At 41.4% G+C, this 22,901-nt stretch overlaps 1 protein-coding gene across 1 annotated transcript in view; it reads left to right on the top strand.

Moving 5' to 3' along the window:
• Window positions 1–22,901, top strand: part of LOC142195260 (S-adenosyl-L-methionine-dependent tRNA 4-demethylwyosine synthase TYW1-like) — a 119,716-nt gene that overhangs the window by 36,760 nt on the left and 60,055 nt on the right. The window contains exons 8-10 of the mRNA XM_075264883.1: window positions 6,399–6,525; window positions 17,731–17,783; window positions 21,421–21,539. Coding sequence (XP_075120984.1) covers window positions 6,399–6,525; window positions 17,731–17,783; window positions 21,421–21,539 — 299 coding nt within the window. The remainder of the gene's footprint in view (window positions 1–6,398; window positions 6,526–17,730; window positions 17,784–21,420; window positions 21,540–22,901) is intronic.

The raw sequence follows: 22,901 nt of genomic DNA on the forward strand, positions 1-22,901 counted from the left end.
ACCACATTCACCCTGCCTGTCATTAAAGATAAGCACTGCAGCATCCCTGACCACAGGCGCTTGTCCAAGTGTCGGTGGTCAAGTGGACCTTGCAGCAAAGCGCGGAACTAAGGGCCCACCTGATGTTGAGTGACACGTGCTGGTGCAAGGCGGGGACGCCACACCGGGAGAAGTTGAGACGGCTAGGGACGGCATAGTGAGGTGCCACAGTTGCCATCAGGTCCGGGAAGGCGGGAGTTTCAACAAGCCGGAACGCCAACCTCTCCTGGGCCAGCAGTTTAGCGATGTTGGCGTTCTAGGCTTGCGTGGGTGGGTGGTTAGCGGTGTATTTCTGCCGGCGCTCCAATGTATGAGAGATGGTGGGTTGTTGTAAAGAAGCGCCTGATGGTGCCTTTGATGGTGCAGGAGAAGGAGATAAGACAGAAACAGGGGAGGATGAGGGAGAAGTCAACAAAGTGGCGGAGGCAGATGAAGTGATGTCCTGGCTCGTCCTCTGGAGTGCATCGCCAGCACTGTGAGCAGAGGCAGTGGCATGAACGGCGGGCGACGTTTGTCCTGCCGTTGCTGCCTGCCACTGATTCCATTGCTTGGATTCCAAATGACGGTGCATTGAAGTGGTGGACAGGTTGCTCTTCTCAGGGCCCCTACTCGATTTCGAGAGGCAAATTGTGTAGACGACACTATATCTGTCCTCGGCGCATTCCTTGAAAAAACTCTACACCTTCAAGAAACGTGCCCTCGATGGGGGAGTTTTTCTGGGCTGGGTACAAAAGGGAACATCTTCGGACATTCCGGGTCTGGCCTGGCTTCGGCAAAGCAGCTGACCTCTGCCTCTGGACATGTCTCTGCCTCTAGCTACCCTTTTTGGTGCTGCACCTGCCTCAACATCCACACTACTTTCCCAGCTTGACATCTGCCTTGTCCAGGTGGGGTCGGTGTCCTCGTCGTCCACCACCTCCTCTTCCAACTCCTGTCTCGCCTCCTCCTCCTGCACAATGCGCATGTCAACTGGCTGCCCTGACAGCAACTGCGTCTCATCGTCGTCGATGAGGGTGGGTTGCTGGTCATCCGCCACCAAATCGACCGGAGATGGAATGGAGGAGACTCTAGTGTTTGAGCATCTGGACACAGATACTCGTCTGTTAGGTCCGTGGAATCGCGAAATGGAGGGGCAGGTTGCGGTACAGTCAAAGGAAGGGAGAACAGCTCTGGGGAGCAGGGACAGTTGGGGTTATTGTTCTGAGAAGATTGGGAATTTTGGGTGGAAGGAGGACAAGACTGTTGGGTAAGAGGAGGTAGAGGCTGACTGGCTGGTGGACAATGTGCTTTAAGCGTTATCCGACAGCCATTGCAAGACCTGTTCCTGGTTCTCGGGCCTACTAATCTTTGTACCATTCAGCCTAGTTAATGTGGAACTTTTGTGCAAAGCGCAGAACTTAGGGCCCGCCTGATGTTAAGGGACACACGCTGGTACAAGGCTCAACTCACCCTAAGTGCCAAAAACACTGCTGGTGCAAGGCTCTACTCATGCCAAGGGCCTCAATCTCTGCTGGTAGCTCAGCTTAAGGTCATGTAACTTTGTTTGGAAGGGCTCATGTTAAGGGCTAGAAAAGTGAATTTTGGAAGGTCTTACCACATCACACACACACACACACACACACACACACACACACACACACACACACACACACACACACACACTCAAAATGACAGTTAAGGGTGAGGGCTTTTGGAATTCCCATTGCCTATTCCATTTGTGGTTGTCATGGGGAACGTGATTTAAAGGGGTGGTTGTTACTGTTTGTTGAGCTTAAATTGGGGTTTGTGTCCATCCATTTGGGGAGTAAAGAAGGTTTCCAGGTATTTTCCCACTTTGATAGAGGTTTTTTTGAATGTGGAAAGTGTGTAGTTGTTAGGCAGTGATGTTGGGGTAATAGAGGGTCTTTGGTGTGTTAGATGCCCCCAGGCATGCTTCCCCTGCTGTCCCAGTGTCATTCCAGAGGTGTTGGCATCATTTCCTGGGGTGTCATAGTGGACTTGGTGACCCTCCAGACACGGATTTGGGTTTCCCCCTTAACGAGTTTATGTTCCCCATAGACTATAATGGGGTTCGAAACCCGTTCGAACACACGAACATTGAGCGGCTGTTCGAATCGAATTTCGAACCTCGAACATTTTAGTGTTCGCTCATCTCTAGTATACCGCTGTTTACAAACGTTTTGTTTCCTGTTTTTTTTTTTTTAAGCTTTTCTATCTTGCTTCGTACTATAGATATATGTAAAGTTGCTGATATGATTGTTTTCAGTATATGTAGTGTAGTCACAGGAGGGGCTGACACATGGCACAATCCTGAACACAGATGAGATTAGAAGGTACAATAGTACTCTCTCCAGAGTTGCTTATATTTTATTTAAAAAAACAAACCCCCTTCCCCCCAATTTCATCTTAAAATGTGAATTTGATTACCCTAGGATTCTTATCTGTTGTGATCCTATTCTTGATAGCGCCATATTGCGTATAGTTTTAGAATGTACTCCACTATATTCTGTATTTTGTGTGTTTAAAACCTATATGATAGAAAAGTGTTCGAAAGAAACTGTGCTGGAATTCATCCCCAACAGACTGTGTAATTTTGGTTGATTTGTAAGTATTGTTCTGTTTCTATGGAAACTCAAGGTTTCTGTAAACCAGGTCTGTAGGAAAGTCTTATGAAATGAATGAATACAGATGTATTTGCGGGTCTCCGTACCAGCCAATGAGTCTTTTGTAGTTCTGTTACACATCTAATACATTCATTGATAAGCACAGGGTACAGTACACTCTGACCGCCTTTTATGGCAAATGAGACTTCAGCTTATATATGTGGCATTGCCCAATGTATTCATGTGATGGAAGACTTCAAAGTACAGTGGAAATTGACTGTTTCCTTCCTTGATTATCCAAAATGCGTCGAATGAACGAGTGTTCCTGGAGCATGTCACACCAAGCGGATGGGTAATGTTCTGTTAGCCTGGGAGAGCATGTGGGAAGGTACCAGCTTCCAGAAACTGATCTACGTCTGTATTGCCGTCATTTACAAGCAAGCAAATACAGCTAAGGGCGGGTTCACACCTGCGCCCGGTCTCATCTCTGCAGGTTTCCGTCTCCTGCCCAGTTTCTCAGGCAGAAGACGGAAACCCACAAAGCGGAGACCGGGCGCAGGTGTGAACCCACCCTGAACTGCAGTGCTTTTTTGCTGGGGACATCTGTAATCTATACTATGGCATACATTATCTCTGGCAAAAAATTAAACTAAACCCAGCGGAGGGTTTAAATGACGCCCACCTTTTGCTGGAATGTGCGCTGGAGGGGGCAGCATTTCCCTCATCATTTATATCAAATTTCCAGCATAAATGATACATTTCCTCACCATGCCCCATTTTCAGAGAAGTGGGGAATACTGAGCAGAGCTGCATTTTTTTGTTTTTATGCTAATCTGCGCAGAAAAGTGAATTTTAATGCCAGAAAACCAGTGTTCAAGGCATGATAAATATGCTCAACTTGTACTAGGTTCTTGCAGAGTATTCTCTCATTGTGAATACAAGTTAAAAGCTTTTTAAACGGAAACGTTTTATATTTTTTCATCCCAGAAAGTGCTGAAAACTGAGCATAGTTTTATTGAGCGTACACCTGTTGGCTCGGGAAAGGGGGTAAATATGAGAATTTATATTTGGGGAATCTATTTGGGGGATGACCATTATGACTTTGAAATGCTCAAACACTTATTTTTCAGCAGAGAATCTTTCTGCGTCTTGATAGATTCTGAGCTGTTCTGTAGTTTATTTATCATGTACCTCAGTAAACTAGGAAGAGCTTGGTATTCCTGTGGATTTATAGTGAAACATTAACACTTTCAAATATTTATTTCAAGCCATCACAGAGATGTCTTTTTGCTGAAATACAAAGACTGCATATTATAAAACATTGGCAAACTTTTTTTCTAAAATCTGTAATAACTTAGATATATAGAAACTGGCTGCGCAGCACAGCAAACGCCCATTATTTTTCTTTTACTGAAACATGTGCTGTAATTTTTTTGTTTGTATATCAAAAGAATTGTGGCCTTATGACTACTGGCAGTACTGTACATTCCATATTATAGTTATTGCTTGGTATATTTAGGATGTGCCTCTGGGGTAAAACAAAGATCCCAGCTTAAAATGTGCAAGGGATAAAAGTGTGTGTTTATTAAACGTCTAAAAAAAGTGAAAACACAAACAAGTGGGAAGGACTTTCTGTGTTTACAGATGTTGTGTGAGTAAAACCCGTCAAAAATGAGGTCATTGTTTCGTTCGGGCTAAGTTCACATCTGCGTTGGACTGTTCCGCAGATTACGCCTAAAGAGAAAAGTTCTGCAAGGAGGACTTTCTCTTCTCACTGGTTTCATTATAGAACTGGCAGAAACCCATCAGATCCCATTCATAGTCTTTTTTTAGGGTCCCCATCTGCACAGGGAAAAAGGGTCTGACAATTATAATGATTGACACGAACACTTCTCAAGGGACCCAACTGACTATAGTGGGATCTAGTGTGTTTTGTATTGCAACTCTAGTAATCAGGGCACTTATGTTGACACAGTAGAAAGTGCAGAGGAATTTGACATTGACCTGTTCCTTGGTTTCTCTTAATCCACCCCCACCTCCCCTGGTGGCATGGGAAACATGTACAGCACTGCCTCTATTAAAGCAATAGGAGTGGCACAGCATTATCATCCGCTCTGTAGTAGTGGCCCAAGGTGACTTGAATAAGTTCTGCATGTGCACCCCAACCCCCCCCCCCCCCCCCCCCACGAGCTGCTTTCAGCATCTGTGCAGGGTCCCATAAATCTGGGGCTAGGTCATCAGATTCAGAGTTATTGTAATTTCACATTTTGTATAAACATTTGTATTCACCTGTACTATTAATTTATGAGAAGTAGTTTTACATTTGAAGGTACACTTTAAAGGCGCTCTATCATTGGGAAAAGTCATTTTTAACTAATCACATCTTTGCATAGACTGTAGAAACACAAAACTGGAAAAAACCAGATGGTTGTAGACACTCAACGCCGAATGTATCGTCACATGATCACCCATATCACTTATGCGTCTCCCTCCTTCTCCTTATTTGTACGCCATCATTATATTGGGTACGTCCGTGTACTATTAGGTATATCATGTGATTAGATTGGGAGTATCTGAATGGTTGGGTTTACTATTACGAATCACATTTAAGCCCTTTATGTCCCACACAAACTCCACCCCCGGAAGAAGACTTTGTAGCGTGCCGAAACGCGCGTCGGGTTGACAACAGACACTTCGTGATCCTGCTTCACATCACAATGATTTATTATGGGTAAGACTAGAGTTCTTTCCTGATGTAGACCTATTTCCAGTATATTTTTCTTTGTGTTCATTATACCTGTGGCCCTGCCTCCTTGATAACAATATGCTCTAGGAATGTGTTTATTATTTTTTGTCTCCTGAATACATATTATTGGTCAGTTTCTGACCCTATGCAGAGTAATGAGGAGTGTTTTTCTTGCAATTAGGGCATTATGATTATTTATTTATTAGTATTCTATGGGTGTCACATCAGGTTTAGTTCTTTTACTTTATACATGTTTATAATTTTTTCACTGCAGGATCTTTCTATGTGTACTGTTGGCTTTTTCATACGGTATTTTGCATTTGTCTAGTATTTGTCCAGTATCTGTGTATTTGTATTTATGAATATGTTTTTAATATTTTGTGAATAAAGGTATATTTTTATACTAAATCTTGATTTGGATACGTTGAGTGTCTACAACCATCTGTTTTTTTCCAGTTTTGTGTTTGTGTATTTAGGTATGTGGTTGAAGACATGCTATGTTTGAAGGGCATAATTATGGAGGGAGGTAGGATTTAGTTATGATGGGCTGTACCTATTCCTCCGATATACATGCTATATTTTTGGTATACTTATAGACTGTAGAAAGTCTATCCCACACCTACCTTTAGTATGTAAATTGCCTCAGTGGTTTCTGAATAAGTCCATTTTTATTCATATGCTAATTGGACTGGTGATACATCATGCTCCCCTTTGCTATTGTTTCCTATGGGAGGCTGCTTCTGCTGCTGATGATGATGACTCAGCTTCCTGTTTGCACACACATAGGAGATAATAGCAGAGACGAGTGCTGCTGGGAACTTCCTGTGCTGGCCGGAAGCTCATTAGCATATGAATAAAAACGGACTTATTCAGAAACCATTGAGACAATCTGGATGTGATTAGTTAAAAATGACTTTTCCCAGTAATAGAGCCCCTTTAAATTTTAGATGGGAAACACTCTAAGACCATTGCATACTTAAAAAAAAATCTGCTTCTTTTAATTTTCTTAGAGGGACCAAGATAACAATGAAGAGTCGGGCACTGTAGGTAGATCTCTGCAGAACTCTGACAAGAAAGCAAATGAGGAACCAAGAGAAATGATTACACCTGCTCTCCAAGAGGCCCTTACTAAGCAAGGTATGTTAAACATGAAAACCAGTTTCAAAGTGTAACCTCAGTAATCCCTTAACAATCGTTCCATAGTAAAAATATGTCGGCACTGACAGGTCCTTCCTGACTGCCCTATAGTAGAATTATGTCAAACAGCTATTGGAGCTGAGCTTTGATGTGGGTTTTAACCCCTTGGATGCCATGATCAAACATGATTGTGGCAACCAAGCGGTTGCGCAATCTTTCTGGGGTCCCTGGCACCCCCTGCGGCTAGATCGGGGGGTACTGGTATTTATAATATGCAGCCTGGGGTCTGGCCAGTAACCCCAGGCTGCTAAAGCCCCAAGTTACCTGGTTGATCCTGCTGGGTAATGAGGAAGTCGGGCTATGAGTGTGCATAGCCTAACTTCCTCTATAGGCTGGAAGACACATGCATGCTGTGTCTCTTAGGACACTTGGATCAGTGATGATTTCATCACTGATCCTCTATTATAGGCTATCTGTGACAGATGCGTTCTAGGCTAGATATTACAGATTTCTTTAACCCATTTATGCCGGAGGTTATATATTTTTGAGTTGTAAAAATGGAAATCTAGGCATAAACAGGTTAATGATATGTATATTTGACATTAGCTAGACTAGAAATGGCTGGAGCTCATTGCGTTTTGCGGTGTTCTCACAGTGAATATTAAAGGGGTTGTTCATCCCCACAGATCAGCTGTTCCAGCAGCGTTAAGGCGCTGGAAGCTATAGCAATGGATGGGGAGCACACGCAGGCTCTTCTGTTCAAAAGCTAGGAGCAGTGCAGCAGTCCTGTCCCTTTATATAGCAGTGGATCGGGGAAAGTGCAATGCCGCTTCTATCACTTGAATAGGACAGCCTACATGTGCTTTCCATCCACTGCTGCAGCTTCTGGCTGGAACAGCTGATCTGTGCGGGATTTAGGTGTCAGACTCCATGGATCATATACTGATGACCAGTCATGCGGATAGGTTTTCAAATGAAAAATCGATTTGGGGGTCAGACAACCCCTCTAACCCAAATGGACATATTCAGTATGTGGTAGTTACATATTTTTTTTTTTTCTGTCCGCTTTTGTCAATCAAATGTCATTTTAATCTCTCTGATTTATGACCTAAAAGTTTTAAGAGTAAGACCACATGACCTGGTCCCTTGTATGGCTGAAAGGCTGCACAGCTTTTCAGGTGAATGCAGCGTGGCAATCTTTGGCCATCCATGGATGGGACTGCGCAGTTTTAGCCTAACCTGTCAGAGACCATAGTTAGGCGCTATAGATGTAGGTCTGTTAAATAGAAGCAATAATTATAAAAACGTGTTGTGTATTTGTAGTCTGGTGCTCCTTGTCTACACTATAACAAGGTTAATGTCTGTCCTTTTCTAGACCGATAGCATATGCTCTCTCTTCTACTCCAGCTTAGCCCCATTGAAGCCAACTGGTGTAACTCGCATATTAGTGGCTAATCCTAATGATATGCCCTCAGTCTTGAAAACTATAGAACCTCAGTTAGCTATTCAAGTCAGCATTGGAGTTGTATTGGTTATCTTTCATCTGTCCCCTTACACTATAATATATCAGAACAAGTTTCTTTTTCACTTCTTCCTCACTTTCTTCCATCTTCCATGCTCCTTTCTTGTAGTTTTGTTTTTAAGCACATTTTTTTATTTTTGGTAGACTAAATCCATCGATTTTTCTCTGATATTTTTGAGTAATTACTCCAATACTGAAGGCATAAATATTCTACTTGGTATACACACTTCTTTTTTTTTTTTTTTTTCATTCCTTCCACGGTAATGCTGTGATTTAATAAATCAAGGTAGATGTTTAAGATCCTTTTTATGATGCATGAAATTATGTGCATGTTCTGGTTAGGATGGTGATTGAAGTTCGCTGTTAATAAAGTAGTGTCTGAGGTTTGATTTAGCAAGTGAGATGGTATTTTATTAACAATCATGACATTTTCCTGCAAAAGTGGTTCACTACTGTCCAAAGTGAATTTGTGACTCTCGAGTAAAAAGCGACAATCCAAGCAAAGGTAAAGCCCCAATTGGGCTTTATTGATACGCTTTCTCTACTTAAGTCTATGGAGAGCGGTGTATCACCCATTACAAGCATCTGATGGAAAGTCTGTCTTTTTTCGTTTATCTGGCATTTTTATGTCTGTTATGCTGATTCTCTGATGGCTCACAACAGCAAACTTAAACTGTAATGTAAAACCACCAATGGTACTTTGCCTATAACATCCATATAGGCAGAAATACGGGAAGTGTTACTAGGTATTTCTTACATATGTAGAATAGGAGCAGTGATCCTGCACAGTGGCTATTTATTCCAGTAAAAAGTGGTACTGTGCAGTAACCCATATGTAGGACCTTCCACCACCTCCACCAATTTAAGTTCTTTTCCTTTAGCTCCCACCATTCTCAAGCACAGGTAGTTTTGATGCCTGATGTGCTATTTAAGCTCTGTAGTGTCAGACGTGGAGGCGTGATTCAGAGGTAGCCAGTGTTAGAGTTCAGAATTACACCCCTACACTGAACCTGAATAGTATATCAGGCACCAAAATTAACAGAATTAATTGCTCAGGTTGCTGGAAGCTAAAAAAAGAAAAAGAATCCCAACTGTCAGTGGACCGACCCCTATTAATTGATGTAAAGAGCTGTACATGGTGGAGGTGGTGAAAGGTCATCTTTGAAAGCTGATTTATATATCAGCCTCATCATTCTGCATGATTCTAGTTGGAATTTTTTTTCTTAACCCCCACCATCCTGAGCAATCTTTGCGGTTAGTCTCACCAGAATTATGGAGTCAGATGGGTGGTCCTTGTCTTTCTGCTCCAGCCTAAGGCTGACTATCAGACTGTCTACATATTTATGCTGAAGTTAACCCCTTCCCGACATCTGCTGTACTATTACTGCAAACGTCGGGTATTTAAATGAGCTGTCTCCATAGATGCTGGGTCTTTGCTGAATTATACAGCAAAGGCCTGGCGCTAATGTCCACGATCATTGCCCGCATGGGCATTAAGGACCCCAGTGCCTGGGGTCTGTGATCTGTTGTCATGTCAGCCAGGCTTGTCTTTCATATACGTGTATTGCAGGATACTCTATGCAATATGTCATAGAAATGCTGGTATTCTGCAATGCATTGCATTAGGTATCAGACCTTCTTGGGATTCAAGACCATTAGGGAGTCTAATAATTAAAGGATTAAATAAAAAATGTAAAATCTAAAATTCAACTCCCCCCCCCCCCCCCCCTTCCTTTTCCATAGAAAACATTAAAGTAAAAAAAAAAAAAACTACTGTGAAGCGCATACAAGTTAGGTATCCCCGTGTCCAAAAATGCTTCCTAGTACATTGTACGGAATATTGAATGGTGCTATTAGAGTACAATTTGTCCCGCAAACAATAAGCCACTATATGTTTCTGTGAACTGATTATGGCTTTTGGAAGGTGGGGAGGAAAAAAAACAGATACACAAAAACTGGCTTGGTCTTTATGGGGTTAAAGGTAATTATTTTACACCATGCCCAGTAAAACATGTTCACTTTCAATTATGAATTTGTGTTAGAAGAACCTCGTGAGATTTGTTGCCACGCTTATGTCTTTGTGTCATGACATAACATGACCACTGAGGCCCACTCACAGTTATTCAGGAGTCCAAAAGAAAACTTAAACTTGCACTGGAGCCAAGGGGAGGTGAGTAACACAGGTTTTTATGTTTGACAGTCTCCCCTGGCCTCTGCTAATTATAGTTTGGGATCTGAAGAGACCCCCAGAGTATAATAGTAGTTCTGATTCGGACATATGCAGTCCAAATGAAACTGCAGGCAAATACTTGTAAATGTAAAATCATGTTTGCTATCTGGATTGACATATGTCTTTGTACCGTGTAGCCATTAAAAAAGGTATCAACTACTGAGGACTTCTCTCCAAAATTTTTTCTTCATTTCATCTGGATTGACAGTCAGTTTAAATTTTTCTATTAAATGTCCAGCCCTAGAATGGACCTTTCATTAAAAATGGTGACTCACAAAATATACTTTGTCCATTGCCAGAAAGTCTGTTTTTAGTTTGCCTCTTTTTTTTCTTCTAGCATAGCAAATAGCAATGGTGTGATTGGGTGATCTATACGGCTCTCTTACCTTCAGTAATTAAAGCTTGTCTTGCGTGGGCTTATGACAGGCCGATGTTGATCATTGCGAGTGACGAATAAATGAATATATACAAAACTTGCCTTTTTTCCTGGTTTAACAGGTCTGTGATTTGGGAATTTACATTGTGCAATGTAATAACTATAAAATCCAGTAGACCAGTGTCTTACGCAGTTGTTATGATCTCATTATGATCACTTCCCCATTTTTTTTCCCCCCTTTAGATTTCATTCTCTTCTCCCGTACATTTTTTTTCCCAGAGAAAACACCTGTTTGTGTGATTTTAAATGATTTTACATCAATCACTTTCAGCCAAAGCAGCTGCTCTGTTATGGAAAGGAATTGTAAAGCACTTAATTTTCTTAAGAAACGTGGCTTCATTTTACAGCTATGCATCCCACTGCGCATTGTGTCTGTGCAAGGTCTGAATGCTGGTTTGAAAATACAACATCGTACCACTTTTTAGCTTTTTGTTTTTAAAGGGCCTTTTCAAGACCTTTAAAGCACATATAACCTTTCAAAAAAATTTGCATAAATCAATAGTACATTATCTGTACATTGGGATGACCCAATTTCTGACCAGTATTATAAAATATTATATCTAATAATAATATAACAAAACTAAAATAAATCCTATTAATATTATAAAGGTGAATGTTTGTGGATTTGTGTGTTTGTGTGTTCGGATGTTTGTTCCTCAATCACAGCCAAACGGCTGAATGGATTTTGGTGAAATTACACATACACATACACACACATATACATACACACATATACATATACACACACACATACACACACACACACACACACACATACATACACAAACACACACACACACACACACACACACATACACAAACACACACACACACACACACACACTTACTTGCCAGGAAGGAATGATAGGCTACTTTAAATGTGGGTCACTCACCCCAAATCCCCGCCGTCACCCTCCAAAGACCCCTCTGCCTCGGCTATAGAAGCTGGCATTCCGGTCTCTAGATTTTAAGGACACGTTGATCCAGGGTTTTATACTGACTGCCAGATTGGGAGTCGGGAAGGAATTTTTTCCCCTGAAATAGGGCAATTGGCATGAGCCTCATGGGGTTTTTTGCCTTCCCCTGGATCAACACTGTAGGGATTGTAGGGTTATAGGTTGGACTTGATGGGCTAATGTCTTTATCCAACCTCATCTACTATGTAACTATGTAACATGCTAAAACTGGTATTGCAAAATAAGCTGTTGTGGTCTTATCTGCTGCATGACTGTGGATTTTGCCCACAACTTACCTTACAAATGTTGATATCAGCAGAGGGACTGTAAAGAAATCCTGCAGGTGGACTTCAGCAAGAATCACCTGATTCGTGTCCTACATAAATTTTCACATGTAAATAAGTGACATGTCATCTTTTAATTATTTTTATTTTTTTGTACATTTTACTTTTCATTGTGAAGGAGCAAATCTGTTGCATGATCTGCATGCATGTTATACATGCATGTTATACATGCTGATGTTGTTGCAAAAGATTTGCTTGGTGTGGTTGAATTTAATAATGCCAAAGTCACTCAGATCCAGAAGAAAAAGAAATCTGTTGCGCTCACAGGTGGGTGGAGTGTGACAAATCTAATTGAAAGGCAGATGGATAACCACATCTTCTTTATTGTAAAATAGCAAGGCACAACATGTTTCGGTGATCAACCTCCCCTTTATCACTGACATTCTCTGCGTGCTCACCAGGCTAGTAATTTGTTTGCACTTGATAAAAGGGAGGTTGATCCCTGAAACGCGTTGTGACTTGCTATTTTACAATAAAGAAGACGTGGTTATCCATCTGCGCCTCAATTGGATTTGTCACACTCCACCCCACCTGTGAGCGCAACTGATTTCTTTTTCTTCTGGATCCCTGGCATTGAATGTCCATCCCAGGGTGTTTCATATCGGTTGCTGCCACCTCTCACCGTTTTTTTTTAACTACATTTTGTTGTTATGACATACTCACAACTACCTCAGGTGAGGGGCCATACAGGCCGATCTTCAGTATATATACTATTTAGTGTTTTTTTGAGTATAGTATGACAGATCTACACTATGGTCTGCTGCTTGGTGTCTTTTTTTTTTTTTTTTTTTGTCTTTGAAAGTCACTCCGATGACCAGTCATGATTTACCAAAGCAAAAGTAGATTTATGCAGTGATACTGGGCTTGCTGGAGGATTAGCTAAACCTTTAGGGCTAGTTCACACGTGAACAAAGGGGCGGATTTTGACAGCGGATTTCGCTTCAAAATCCGCCCCTTTACAATGGTGGTCTATGTAGACCACCGGGCTTTTTTTTTTCCGCTAGCGGCGGGCTGCCGCTAGCGGAGAAAAGAAAGGACATGTCCTTTCTTCAGGCGGCTTCCGCCCCCGGCAGCTCCCTCCTATGTCGGCTCATTCATTTGAGCCAACAGCAGAGGGGAAAGCTGCGACCGCGATGGTCACGGCAGGCGGGTTTTGACAAGAGAGAGACGCGGCTCACCGCGTCTCTCTCCGTGTCAAAACCCGCGCGGGCAGTTCGCGTGTGAACTGACCCTTAGATTTACTGCAGTAAGCGTACTAATAGAAATTTAAAAGATAAATATTTTGTATAAATTTACATTTTACTCCCCCCTTGTTAAAGATGGCAGATTTACACTTGGCAAAGTCAGTTCATTGCCTCTTTAATTTTTGAGAACATGTCTGTGTAGTTTACCATCCATTGTGTGCTTCTGTGGTTGAGATGATGAAAGTCAGAACGTGCCCAAAATGGTAATAGATTTCAGATCGACTTTCGGTGTTTTTATCTGATTCAAAGTTGATGTGGAATTTGGTAGTCAGAGAGCAGACATTATTCAGCTGATAATGCCACTCGAAGCTCATTATTTTCACATTGATCAATGATCCAGGTTTGATACTTCACCAAATGGCTACATCAGCACAAGCCCTTTATCACGAAATAAGGTGGCTGGATCAGTAGCAGCTCTGCTGTTTGGTTCAGATTCCGTAGCTTTTGGTTTTATAATTTAAAGGGGGTTGACTCTCAGGGGTACACTCCATTATTAGCATGGTGCCAACATTATGAACAGAGAAAGAAAAGCACATGGCTAAAAAGAAGGCGCTCAACCCAGTTATATATAAAACGTATAACAAATCTTTATTTGACAAAAAAAAAAAAAAAAAAGTTTAAAAACAATTACAAGAAAACCAGACAGTGGAATCTAGAAAATGGCAGGAAAAGATTGTAATAGATTATATACTTCACACACAGACTTGAATAGACCACACCAACTATGAATCTGACCCTGCCAATACAACCCTACAATCTATACAAACAATAGCCAAGTCTGAAATCTAAGAACAGAAAAACAATGAATAGATTATATTGATGCAAGTTACCACGTGATTTGTGATCAATATATATAAATATAACGTGAAAATATGCAGACCGGTCATACAACAGAGACAATGTAAATCATAATATAAGTCACTATAGAAAATACCTACATACTATAAATGTCACTAAAGATAATAATGCCTACCAAATGATAGATCCACCGCAATCTCCCACGCGTATCGTCTGCTAAACAGCCATCCTCGGGGGGGACCCTGAGGATCTTGATTCTAGCATGCCATCTCCTGAGGTTCTTGCAGTCTTGCTGTCTGACATCTACCGGTATCACTTTGGCAGGACAGTTAATATATCTTTGACTGTGCTCACTACTTATGTCCCATCTCGATCAGAATGTTATCTAGTTTACCGTCTGGACTTACCTAGACTGTGGCGGGGCCTGTTTTCTTGGGCACATATGTAAGATCCAAATTGTTGCCGATGTACAGAATAGCCGTGGCCGTGTTACTGAGAACACTCTCCTGTGGTACAATGACAGATGTTAAGATGCTTCTAGTGAATGACATGTCACTGCAGAGTTGCAGTATGCAGTCATAATATACAGCCGTAATGTTCAATAGATGTATAATTTGAGGTCTTTGCACAGGGGAGAACGCTAAACTGACATTCACTTTTTAATTAAGCATATACATGGAATTTATTCTCGTCTAGGTTTAGAATAATGTTATAATAAACACTTTTCAAGTATTCATATTACATAATGAATCACTGATGGGCAGTCCATGGAGTATTTATTACTCCTATGATCTAAGAAACGTTGCAAATGCTGGTGGCTCTCAGCCTGTACAAGTAGTTACCTGGCAGTCTTTAATGTAATGCAGACGCTTACTGTTGCTCTGTAAAGGCAGGTAAATGTAGCAGAAACCTCCACACTAACATCCCCCCCCCCCCCATTACTTCCAATGGATGGCTTCATTTTCCGATAGCATCCAGCTTGATCAAAAGGCAGATGCCGCCTAAAACTCCCAATGAAGAAAATGGGAGAAGGAAATACTTTTGCTACCAGCAAGAAGCTTTCTGGTGTGGATTTTGCATGACAAATTGCACTGCAGAATCTGCCGTGTAAGTGCGTCTCAACATGACTTATTTACCTCATTTTTTTTTTTTTTTGTTATTTTTTGTTAAAAATAGATACTGAGCTATAAAAGGAACAACCTCTTTATTTTGATAGGGCAAATTATTGTCAAGTCTGGATAGTCTCCAAAGGTGGTGGTGGTTGGTGTGTGTGTGTGTGTGTGTGTGTGTGTGTGTGTGTGTGTGTGTGTGTGTTTTTTTTTAAACAAGTCTCCTTTATCTAATGTGCATCATGGATTACAGAATTGTTCTAACGCCCACTTTACCTTTTTCTTGTTAATTAAGGAAAGTATGGAGCAACTCTAATGAAGTCTGCTCAATGTTTCTAATGTGCTTTGTGCTGTCCATTATTTCACTGTAAAGACACTTTTCCAATTATCTACTTTACGTCTGACTAAACATCAAATCCATCTCAAGTTTTGGTTGCTAAAGGAAAGAAATTCCCATTAGTTTTAATTTAGGCACTGGTATCTCCAGCAGATTTCATCAGCTTACCTAATGTTCATACTAGTGCTGGCAAAATATAGTTTCAACTATTGTCAGCAGAGTTCTACTGAATACGGGGGGGGGGATTCTACCACTAAAACACTTTTTTTTCTAGTTACCACGTCGGAATAGCCTTTAAAAAGGCTATTCGTCTCTTACCTGTGGAAGTGATCGCCGCCGCGCCGTTCCTTCAAAATACCGGTTTGTACCGGTATGCTAATTAGTTCTCTCGCAGCGATGGGGGGGGGGGGGGGGTCCCCATCGCAGGAGCAGCGATGGGGGCGTCCCCATTGCAGCTCGAAAACCGACCGCAGCGCCGCCTCTCTGGTCTTCGGTGTCCTCCCCTTGCCTCTTCAGCGTCTGTCGGACGCCTGCGCAGTATGCTCTCTGTTCGGCGAAGCTTGCCGAACGTACTGCGCATGCGCGAAAGTGCGGTGCCCGCACTATGGCTGGGACCGCACTTTCACGCATGCGCAGTACGTTCGGCAAGCTTCGCCGAACAGAGAGCATACTGCGCAGGCGTCCGACAGACGCTGAAGAGGCAAGGGGAGGACACCGAAGACCAGAGAGGCGGCACTGCGGTCGGTTTTAGAGCTGCAATGGGGACGCTCCCATCGCTGCTCCTGCGATGGGGACGCCCCCATCGCTGCGAGAGAACTAATTAGCATACCGGTACAAACCGGTATTTTGAACGAACGGCGCGGCGGAGAGCACTTCCACAGGTAAGAGACGAATAGCCTTTTTAAAGGCTATTCCGACGTGGTAACTAGAAAAAAAAGTGTTTTAGTGGTAGAATCCCTTTAATATTAGAGATGAGCGAACACTGTTCGGATCTGCCGATCCGAACAGCACGCACCCATAGAAATGAATGGAAGCACCTGTGATGCTGACTTTGCCGGCGGCCGGCCGGCTTCACAGGTGCTTCCATTCATTTCTATGGGTGCGTGCTGTTCGGATCGGCTGATCTGAACAGTGTTCGCTCATCTCTAGTTAATATCTGTTAGGTGATGCAAATTTCTTTTTTCCGAGAAAGAAGTTACAAAGCCCCACTATCACTGTGGAGTTTAGACCAAGTATAACAAGTGTTGAAATAATATTCTAGTGTCGTCTTTGGAATCGGATCCATTAGAACAGACTGGCTATATTGGGGAAGAACTTAGAGGACCTTTCACTGGCAACTTTTTGTATTCTGTAATAGGCAACGCTCCTACATTCCAGCACAGTTGGAGTGTTGTTGTTTTGTTTTTTTTGTTTTTTTTCTAGCTCCGATTGTTCCTGAACAATCATTTCTGACTGTCAGGTGGGCGATCCTGGTCTATCTGCCCCGCTAAGGCCTGTTCAATCCACAATAGAGCGTATGGTTGGGCTGAAACTAACAGAAATGATTGCTGCTGAATGTTGATGCTGCTCCAGAATTATCAAAGCAAGCAAAGAGTTGGAGGTGGTGAAAGGTCCTTTCTGAGTAACATTTGGTTAAATGATTATGTCTATCTTAATATACCGTTCCACCTTTTGATTGAATAACCTTTCCGAGTGTTGTGTAAATGCCAGTGCACTTCTTGCAGTAACGCAAGTCTCACCTCCAGATGTTGGCTTTTTCTGCGCGGCTTGTTAATTAGATCTACTCCATATTTAAATTAGCGTGACATGCTGTTCATGAATTATGGTAAATAATGAAGCTGCGGGGAAGCGCCTGCAGCGCTCTTCACTTTACTTTTCATGGAATTATCTTTTGTTAATCATATGATTTAGAAGTTGTACAACTTGTGTAATGAGATGCTGATTTTTGATAACTTATTTAGGTCCATAACTAATAACTTGTCATCTTGACACTTCTATAAGTGGTCTATAGCATGTCCTTTGCTTGTTTATGTAGATTCTACTGCCACATTAAAATAATAGAGAATAGTATGACTGATAAATCCAAGAGCTCTGCAGATTTAATTCAGAAGAGGAGAGAGAAAAGTGCCAGGATAATTGATTGACCTTGCACGCCAGTAATAGCTGCTTAGAGAGTGGTTATCCAGCAGATTACAATTTTTGCACTGAATTCATTGTCTTGCTTTCCAGGTTACAGACTGATCGGAAGCCATTCAGGTGTTAAGCTGTGCCGCTGGACAAAGGTATTTGCTTTAATGAACACCTCTGTTTAATTGTAGATTTTTTCTTGCATATGTACAATATGCTGGAACCATTTACTGTAGTATTTGACCATCTGAAATTAAGTAAATACAAGGTACAAGAATTTTCATCCACCTCTGGTGAAGGACTGTGAAGAAATGACTAGTTTCATACTGTATATGTGAGATATAAAATAAATAAAAAATCTCTAACTTCTTGACTGTTAGAGTTAAGTCCTCCATCTTTGTATTTTGGCAGCCATCTTGTACTCTTTCACATAAGTATGTATTTTTCTGCTTAAGTCAAGGAGGCCCTTTGTTAGACTTTAAGGAATGTGATAATGAACGTTAATGCATAGGTTGCTAATCATTATCTCTCAAGGGCCTCATTTTGAGAAGATGCAGCTGACTTTGTATATCTCTTATCTCCTTTACATGATATATGGACACATAACCAACAAAAGTATTAATCTTTTGGTATCTGGGCACTTTGTCATATTTTATGGTATATGAAGGTCACTTAGAGTGTGTACAGACACAATCTATGTAGCTCATTGTTAATTAAGTTGGAACATGTCATCTTATCTCTTTTGCCATGATATATACATATAGACAGTCTGGGATGTTAGCTCACACATAAGTATTTTGAATCCTTCTTTGTTTCATGGGAAAGTCCATCCCAGTGTGGAAAGTTATAATGAGATGCAGATTATAATGAGCCTCAGCCAATAGCCATGTGCCAGGCTTGTCTTATATCTCTATAACCAATCATGATTGTACTAATTAGTATAGCCAAGCCAGCTCTTTGTCTGTAATGTATTTAAACTACCTTTTTCTTATAATAAAATCAGAACTCACTTGATACACTATCAGCTGTGTGTGTGTGTGTGTGTGTGTGTGTGGCTTCTCCAGGCCCAATGGGTGGTAACCCATCTAGGCCTGTTAATTATTTAATTTGGAACTCTGCAACATACTCTTATGAGGACCCTTTAATGTCCCCAACATGACGATGCTTTTCCACATCTGATTGACTGACCTTTTGTTGAGTATTTCCCAATGAAGACATTATTTCAGTATCGAAACACTGTGTCAGAAATCAGAAATGACAAACTTGACCATGACAAACAATTGTAATGCGTTTTTCTTTTTCCGCACTGAGACTTAAAGCGCAGGGAACATTGTGGAGTAGGGGAAGTTAGTGTTTGCAGTACAGGGTCATTTATTTTTACAGGGAGACAATTTACCTATCAGTATGTCTTTGGGGTGTGTAAAGAAACCATAGTACCCAAGAGGAAACCTACGCAAACATGGGGAGAGCATACAAACTCCTTGCAGATGTTGCCCTTGACCAGATTCAAACCGTGAACCTCAGCAATGTAAGGCAATGGTATTGGCCATCGTGCTGCCCCCAGTTTTTGATACAAATATTAAACTTCCCGATTGTTATAGTGTCAGCAGCACCCAGTAATCTTTGCTTTTCCCCAGCATCCTCTTTAGATCTGAAAGAATGCAGCAGGACGTAGCATCAGCTGAGTACTATGGTGCCTATGAAATACAAAATCCCTCACTCTCCCCTAAAGGAATATATATTGTATCCCCATGAGAGATCTGCACAATGGGACATAGTCATATTTTAGATGTCTCAGAGTAGAAATTCATGAAATTCTATCACTCAAATTCTGTTTCTGCTATAGTATTAGAGTAGTAGTTTTATTTTAATATATCAGTGTTTTATTAAAAACTATCTATCTATCTATCTATCTATCTATCTATCTATCTATCTATCTATCTATCTATCTATCTATCTATATATTAAAGGTACACACTTTATATTTAGTAGCAAAATTGGGTGTTGTAATCTGAAGGCATTGCAATTTAAAATTCCATATATCAATAGAGGACAAATTAGTACATTCTTGATAGACTATAGCTGGGTTCATATCTGCGTTGGAGTCTGTGTGGGGACACTGTTGCAGTGACCGTTGAAAGTGCTGCAAAGCCCCATCTGCTTCACCTGCTCCATCTGCTCGGCCTGTAAAACTCTGTTCTCTCTAATGTCCCCACGCTTGTTGATGGTCTCCGTCCTTTACAACCCCCTCCTGCCCCCTAGCTTGTCTTCCGATACGGTCAAAGTGTGGTCCAGAGTGGGTTTATTTCGCATTGCTGACATGATAGATCCGGTGTCATTGGAGCTCAGGCCTTTTGACTATTTTGTGGACAATATGGATCTTCCTAGGTCCGAATGGTTCCATTATTTTCAGGTTGCTCACTTCATCCGCTCTTTCCATGGATCTTCCAAAGTCTCTCTCCCCATGGCCTTCGAAAGGATCTGCCGTGCAGGCACCTCTACCAGAGGCTTCATCTCCTCTGTGTATCATCTTCTCTCTTGTCAGACGCTCAGCTCTCTCATCCGACATCGATATATGTCTAGATGGGAGGAAGAACTGGGTGTATCTCTTTCCCAGGGACAGTGGCAGATTGTTTTCTCACGAGCTCAGAAATCTTTCCAGTGCATAACTTTTAGGGAAACGCAATATAAACTTTTGATGCACTGGTACCATACACCGGCCCTCCTTCATGCTTTGAACCCTGCCCTTCCTATGCAGTGTTGGCGTTGTAACACTGCTGTAGGTACCCTGTATCACATATTTTGGACCTGCCCCCTTATTATGGGTTTTTGGCAGGAGGTCAGAACATTAACTGACTCTCTCTTCCTACAAGGTGTCCCCTTAGATCCCCTTACGTATATCTTGAACCTCCCTCCCAGGCACCTCGGCAGCAAGGCTTCCAGATTTTCTTCACCTCTGCACGGCTGCTAACTCTCATTGTCAAGCATTGGAGGAGCCCAGCCCCTCCTTCTACTACAGAACTCTTGGCCCACATTAAGGATGTGCGGAACCTTGAATCCCTGATGGCCAGCCTTAACAATAATTTAGATGCTTTCAAATCTGTCTGGTTCCCTTGGAATTCCTATTGTGCCATGTGAGGCCTGTGACCTAGTACCCCTCTCCCCAGTTCCCCCACCCCCTTCCCCTCCTCTTTGTCTCTGTGTGTTTGTTCCACTTTTGTACTCTTGTTCTTCATTGTACCTTTCTATTGTGATTTATTACATTGTTTTATACTGCGGGACTGGCAATGTTCCTGCCCCCTATTGTTTTTGCATATTTTTCACCAATGTTCTTTTATTTGTCATGTTAAAAATTTTCAATAAAAACTAGTCAAAAAAAAAAAAAAAAAAAAGTGCTGCAAATTCGACTGAAACCTGATGGGGCCTGACGAATTCTATTGTAGTCATTGGGAGTCTATTGTTTTAACGTTTTAATGTTCATTGTTCTAGTCCTCTGACTGGCTAGTACAATGGACACAGCAGCGCAGATGTGAACATAGCATAAACTGAATTTAAAAGTTGTCTAAGCAATAGTGTAACTCCACAAGTTTGATGGCTCCATCTGTGACTATTAAAACGCCATAATTGTCCAAGATGTGGGAAAATCCCATTATTTTGTAAAACATGTGACTTCACATCCAAAAACAAGTATGTGTGAATGTTAACAGTATAGTTGTACTAATTATATATTAAATATTTATAAATATATTTAAAAAATAAATATTAAATATATATTTTTTTTCCTTCTTCTAGTCTATGCTGCGAGGAAGAGGAGGCTGCTACAAGCACACATTTTATGGAATTGAGAGTCACAGATGTATGGAAACTACGCCCAGTCTGGCTTGTGCTAACAAATGTGTTTTCTGCTGGAGGTAAACCTTGCAGTGCATGTATTTTATTAAGGAAATGTGAATTAATAGAGGTATTCTAGAGTAGTTGCAAGGAGTATCTTTCACTCCAGACAAAAACCAAAAAAAGCTGACACGAATGCTCAATGTAATAAAAGTACAAAAAACTTTATTTCGACATTAGAGATAAAATGAAAGGATGTCCACCACAAGCATGTTAGACGTTATGTTTATTGTATCTTTCACTCCAGTAGACTTTTCCTGCACTGCATTACGCAAACAGGACATTGAATTTGGATGGTTGTTGTGTAATGCTTAGTTTCTTCTCTGGTGATCCTGCAAGAAGGTTGAACAGTTAAGCCCCACGCATGGTTGTAATGTGTCCAGCTTTTCTGGACGGTATCAAACCCACAAATTCAAGAATCCCTTTTAACACCGCAACTACTTGTCACAAACCTACATCATGATCTCAAAGCAAAACTATAGATAGATGAGATGAATCCTCTCCATACATGACGGGTGCTAGCTTCATTATAAAGAAGGCATCCACTGCTAACAGCTTTTATCAATGACTGCACCGACCGAGTCTGTTAACCCTTTAGGTGCCTTAGCCATAATTGACCATGGTATCTAAACAGTTGCAGTAAATAGGCACCTCATTATAATACAGGATTGTTGCTTGCCAGAGTGGTGTTGTCAGGCAGTAAACTGTTGCTATGATCGGCCTGTGAGCCTTCGGTAGGATTCTGGCTATCATTAGTATATGTTTATTGTACTACACAGTGGCAGCCAGCTCCATTAACAAGAATAGGCACCAGTCTGCCCTATGATACAAGTGCAGGAATTGTACAATATGTTAAGAAGTAAAATTTTGTAGTTTTAATTCTCCCCCCTCCTCTACCCTCCCCCTCCACACGGACTGATAAAAATAAGCACGTTAGTCTAGGTTCTCAACTGCAATAGTCTCTGCCCCAGATTCCACCAAAAATTGAGAGTAGTCCTGTGCGGACAGTCTGTTTTAGCAGACAGGTTCTCTGTCGTTCTAGTCCCCCTTGTGGACCTGATCAACTGAGACCAATGCTAGTCTGAACCTAGCCTTAGGCATCCGTGTGTCTGAAATTCATTGAACTATAAAAGTATTAAAATAATTCTTTCATACAGTAACTGCTCTAGTGGAAAAAAAAAAATGAACAACTGATGAAATATCTGAAGAAATATCAATAAAAACTGGCCCCACACAAAAAAACCCTCTTTCGAAGCACAATTCATAGAAATCTGAAAAAATTTTTTTGTCTCACTACATTCTGACTCGTAACTTTTTAAATTTTTATAAAGGTGTGAAGGCTTGAAAACTCCCTCAATCGCAAAAAGAAAAAAAAAAATTGT

This window comes from Leptodactylus fuscus, chromosome 2 (genome assembly GCF_031893055.1).
Source record: "Leptodactylus fuscus isolate aLepFus1 chromosome 2, aLepFus1.hap2, whole genome shotgun sequence".
Classification (NCBI taxonomy): Eukaryota; Metazoa; Chordata; class Amphibia; order Anura; family Leptodactylidae; genus Leptodactylus; species Leptodactylus fuscus.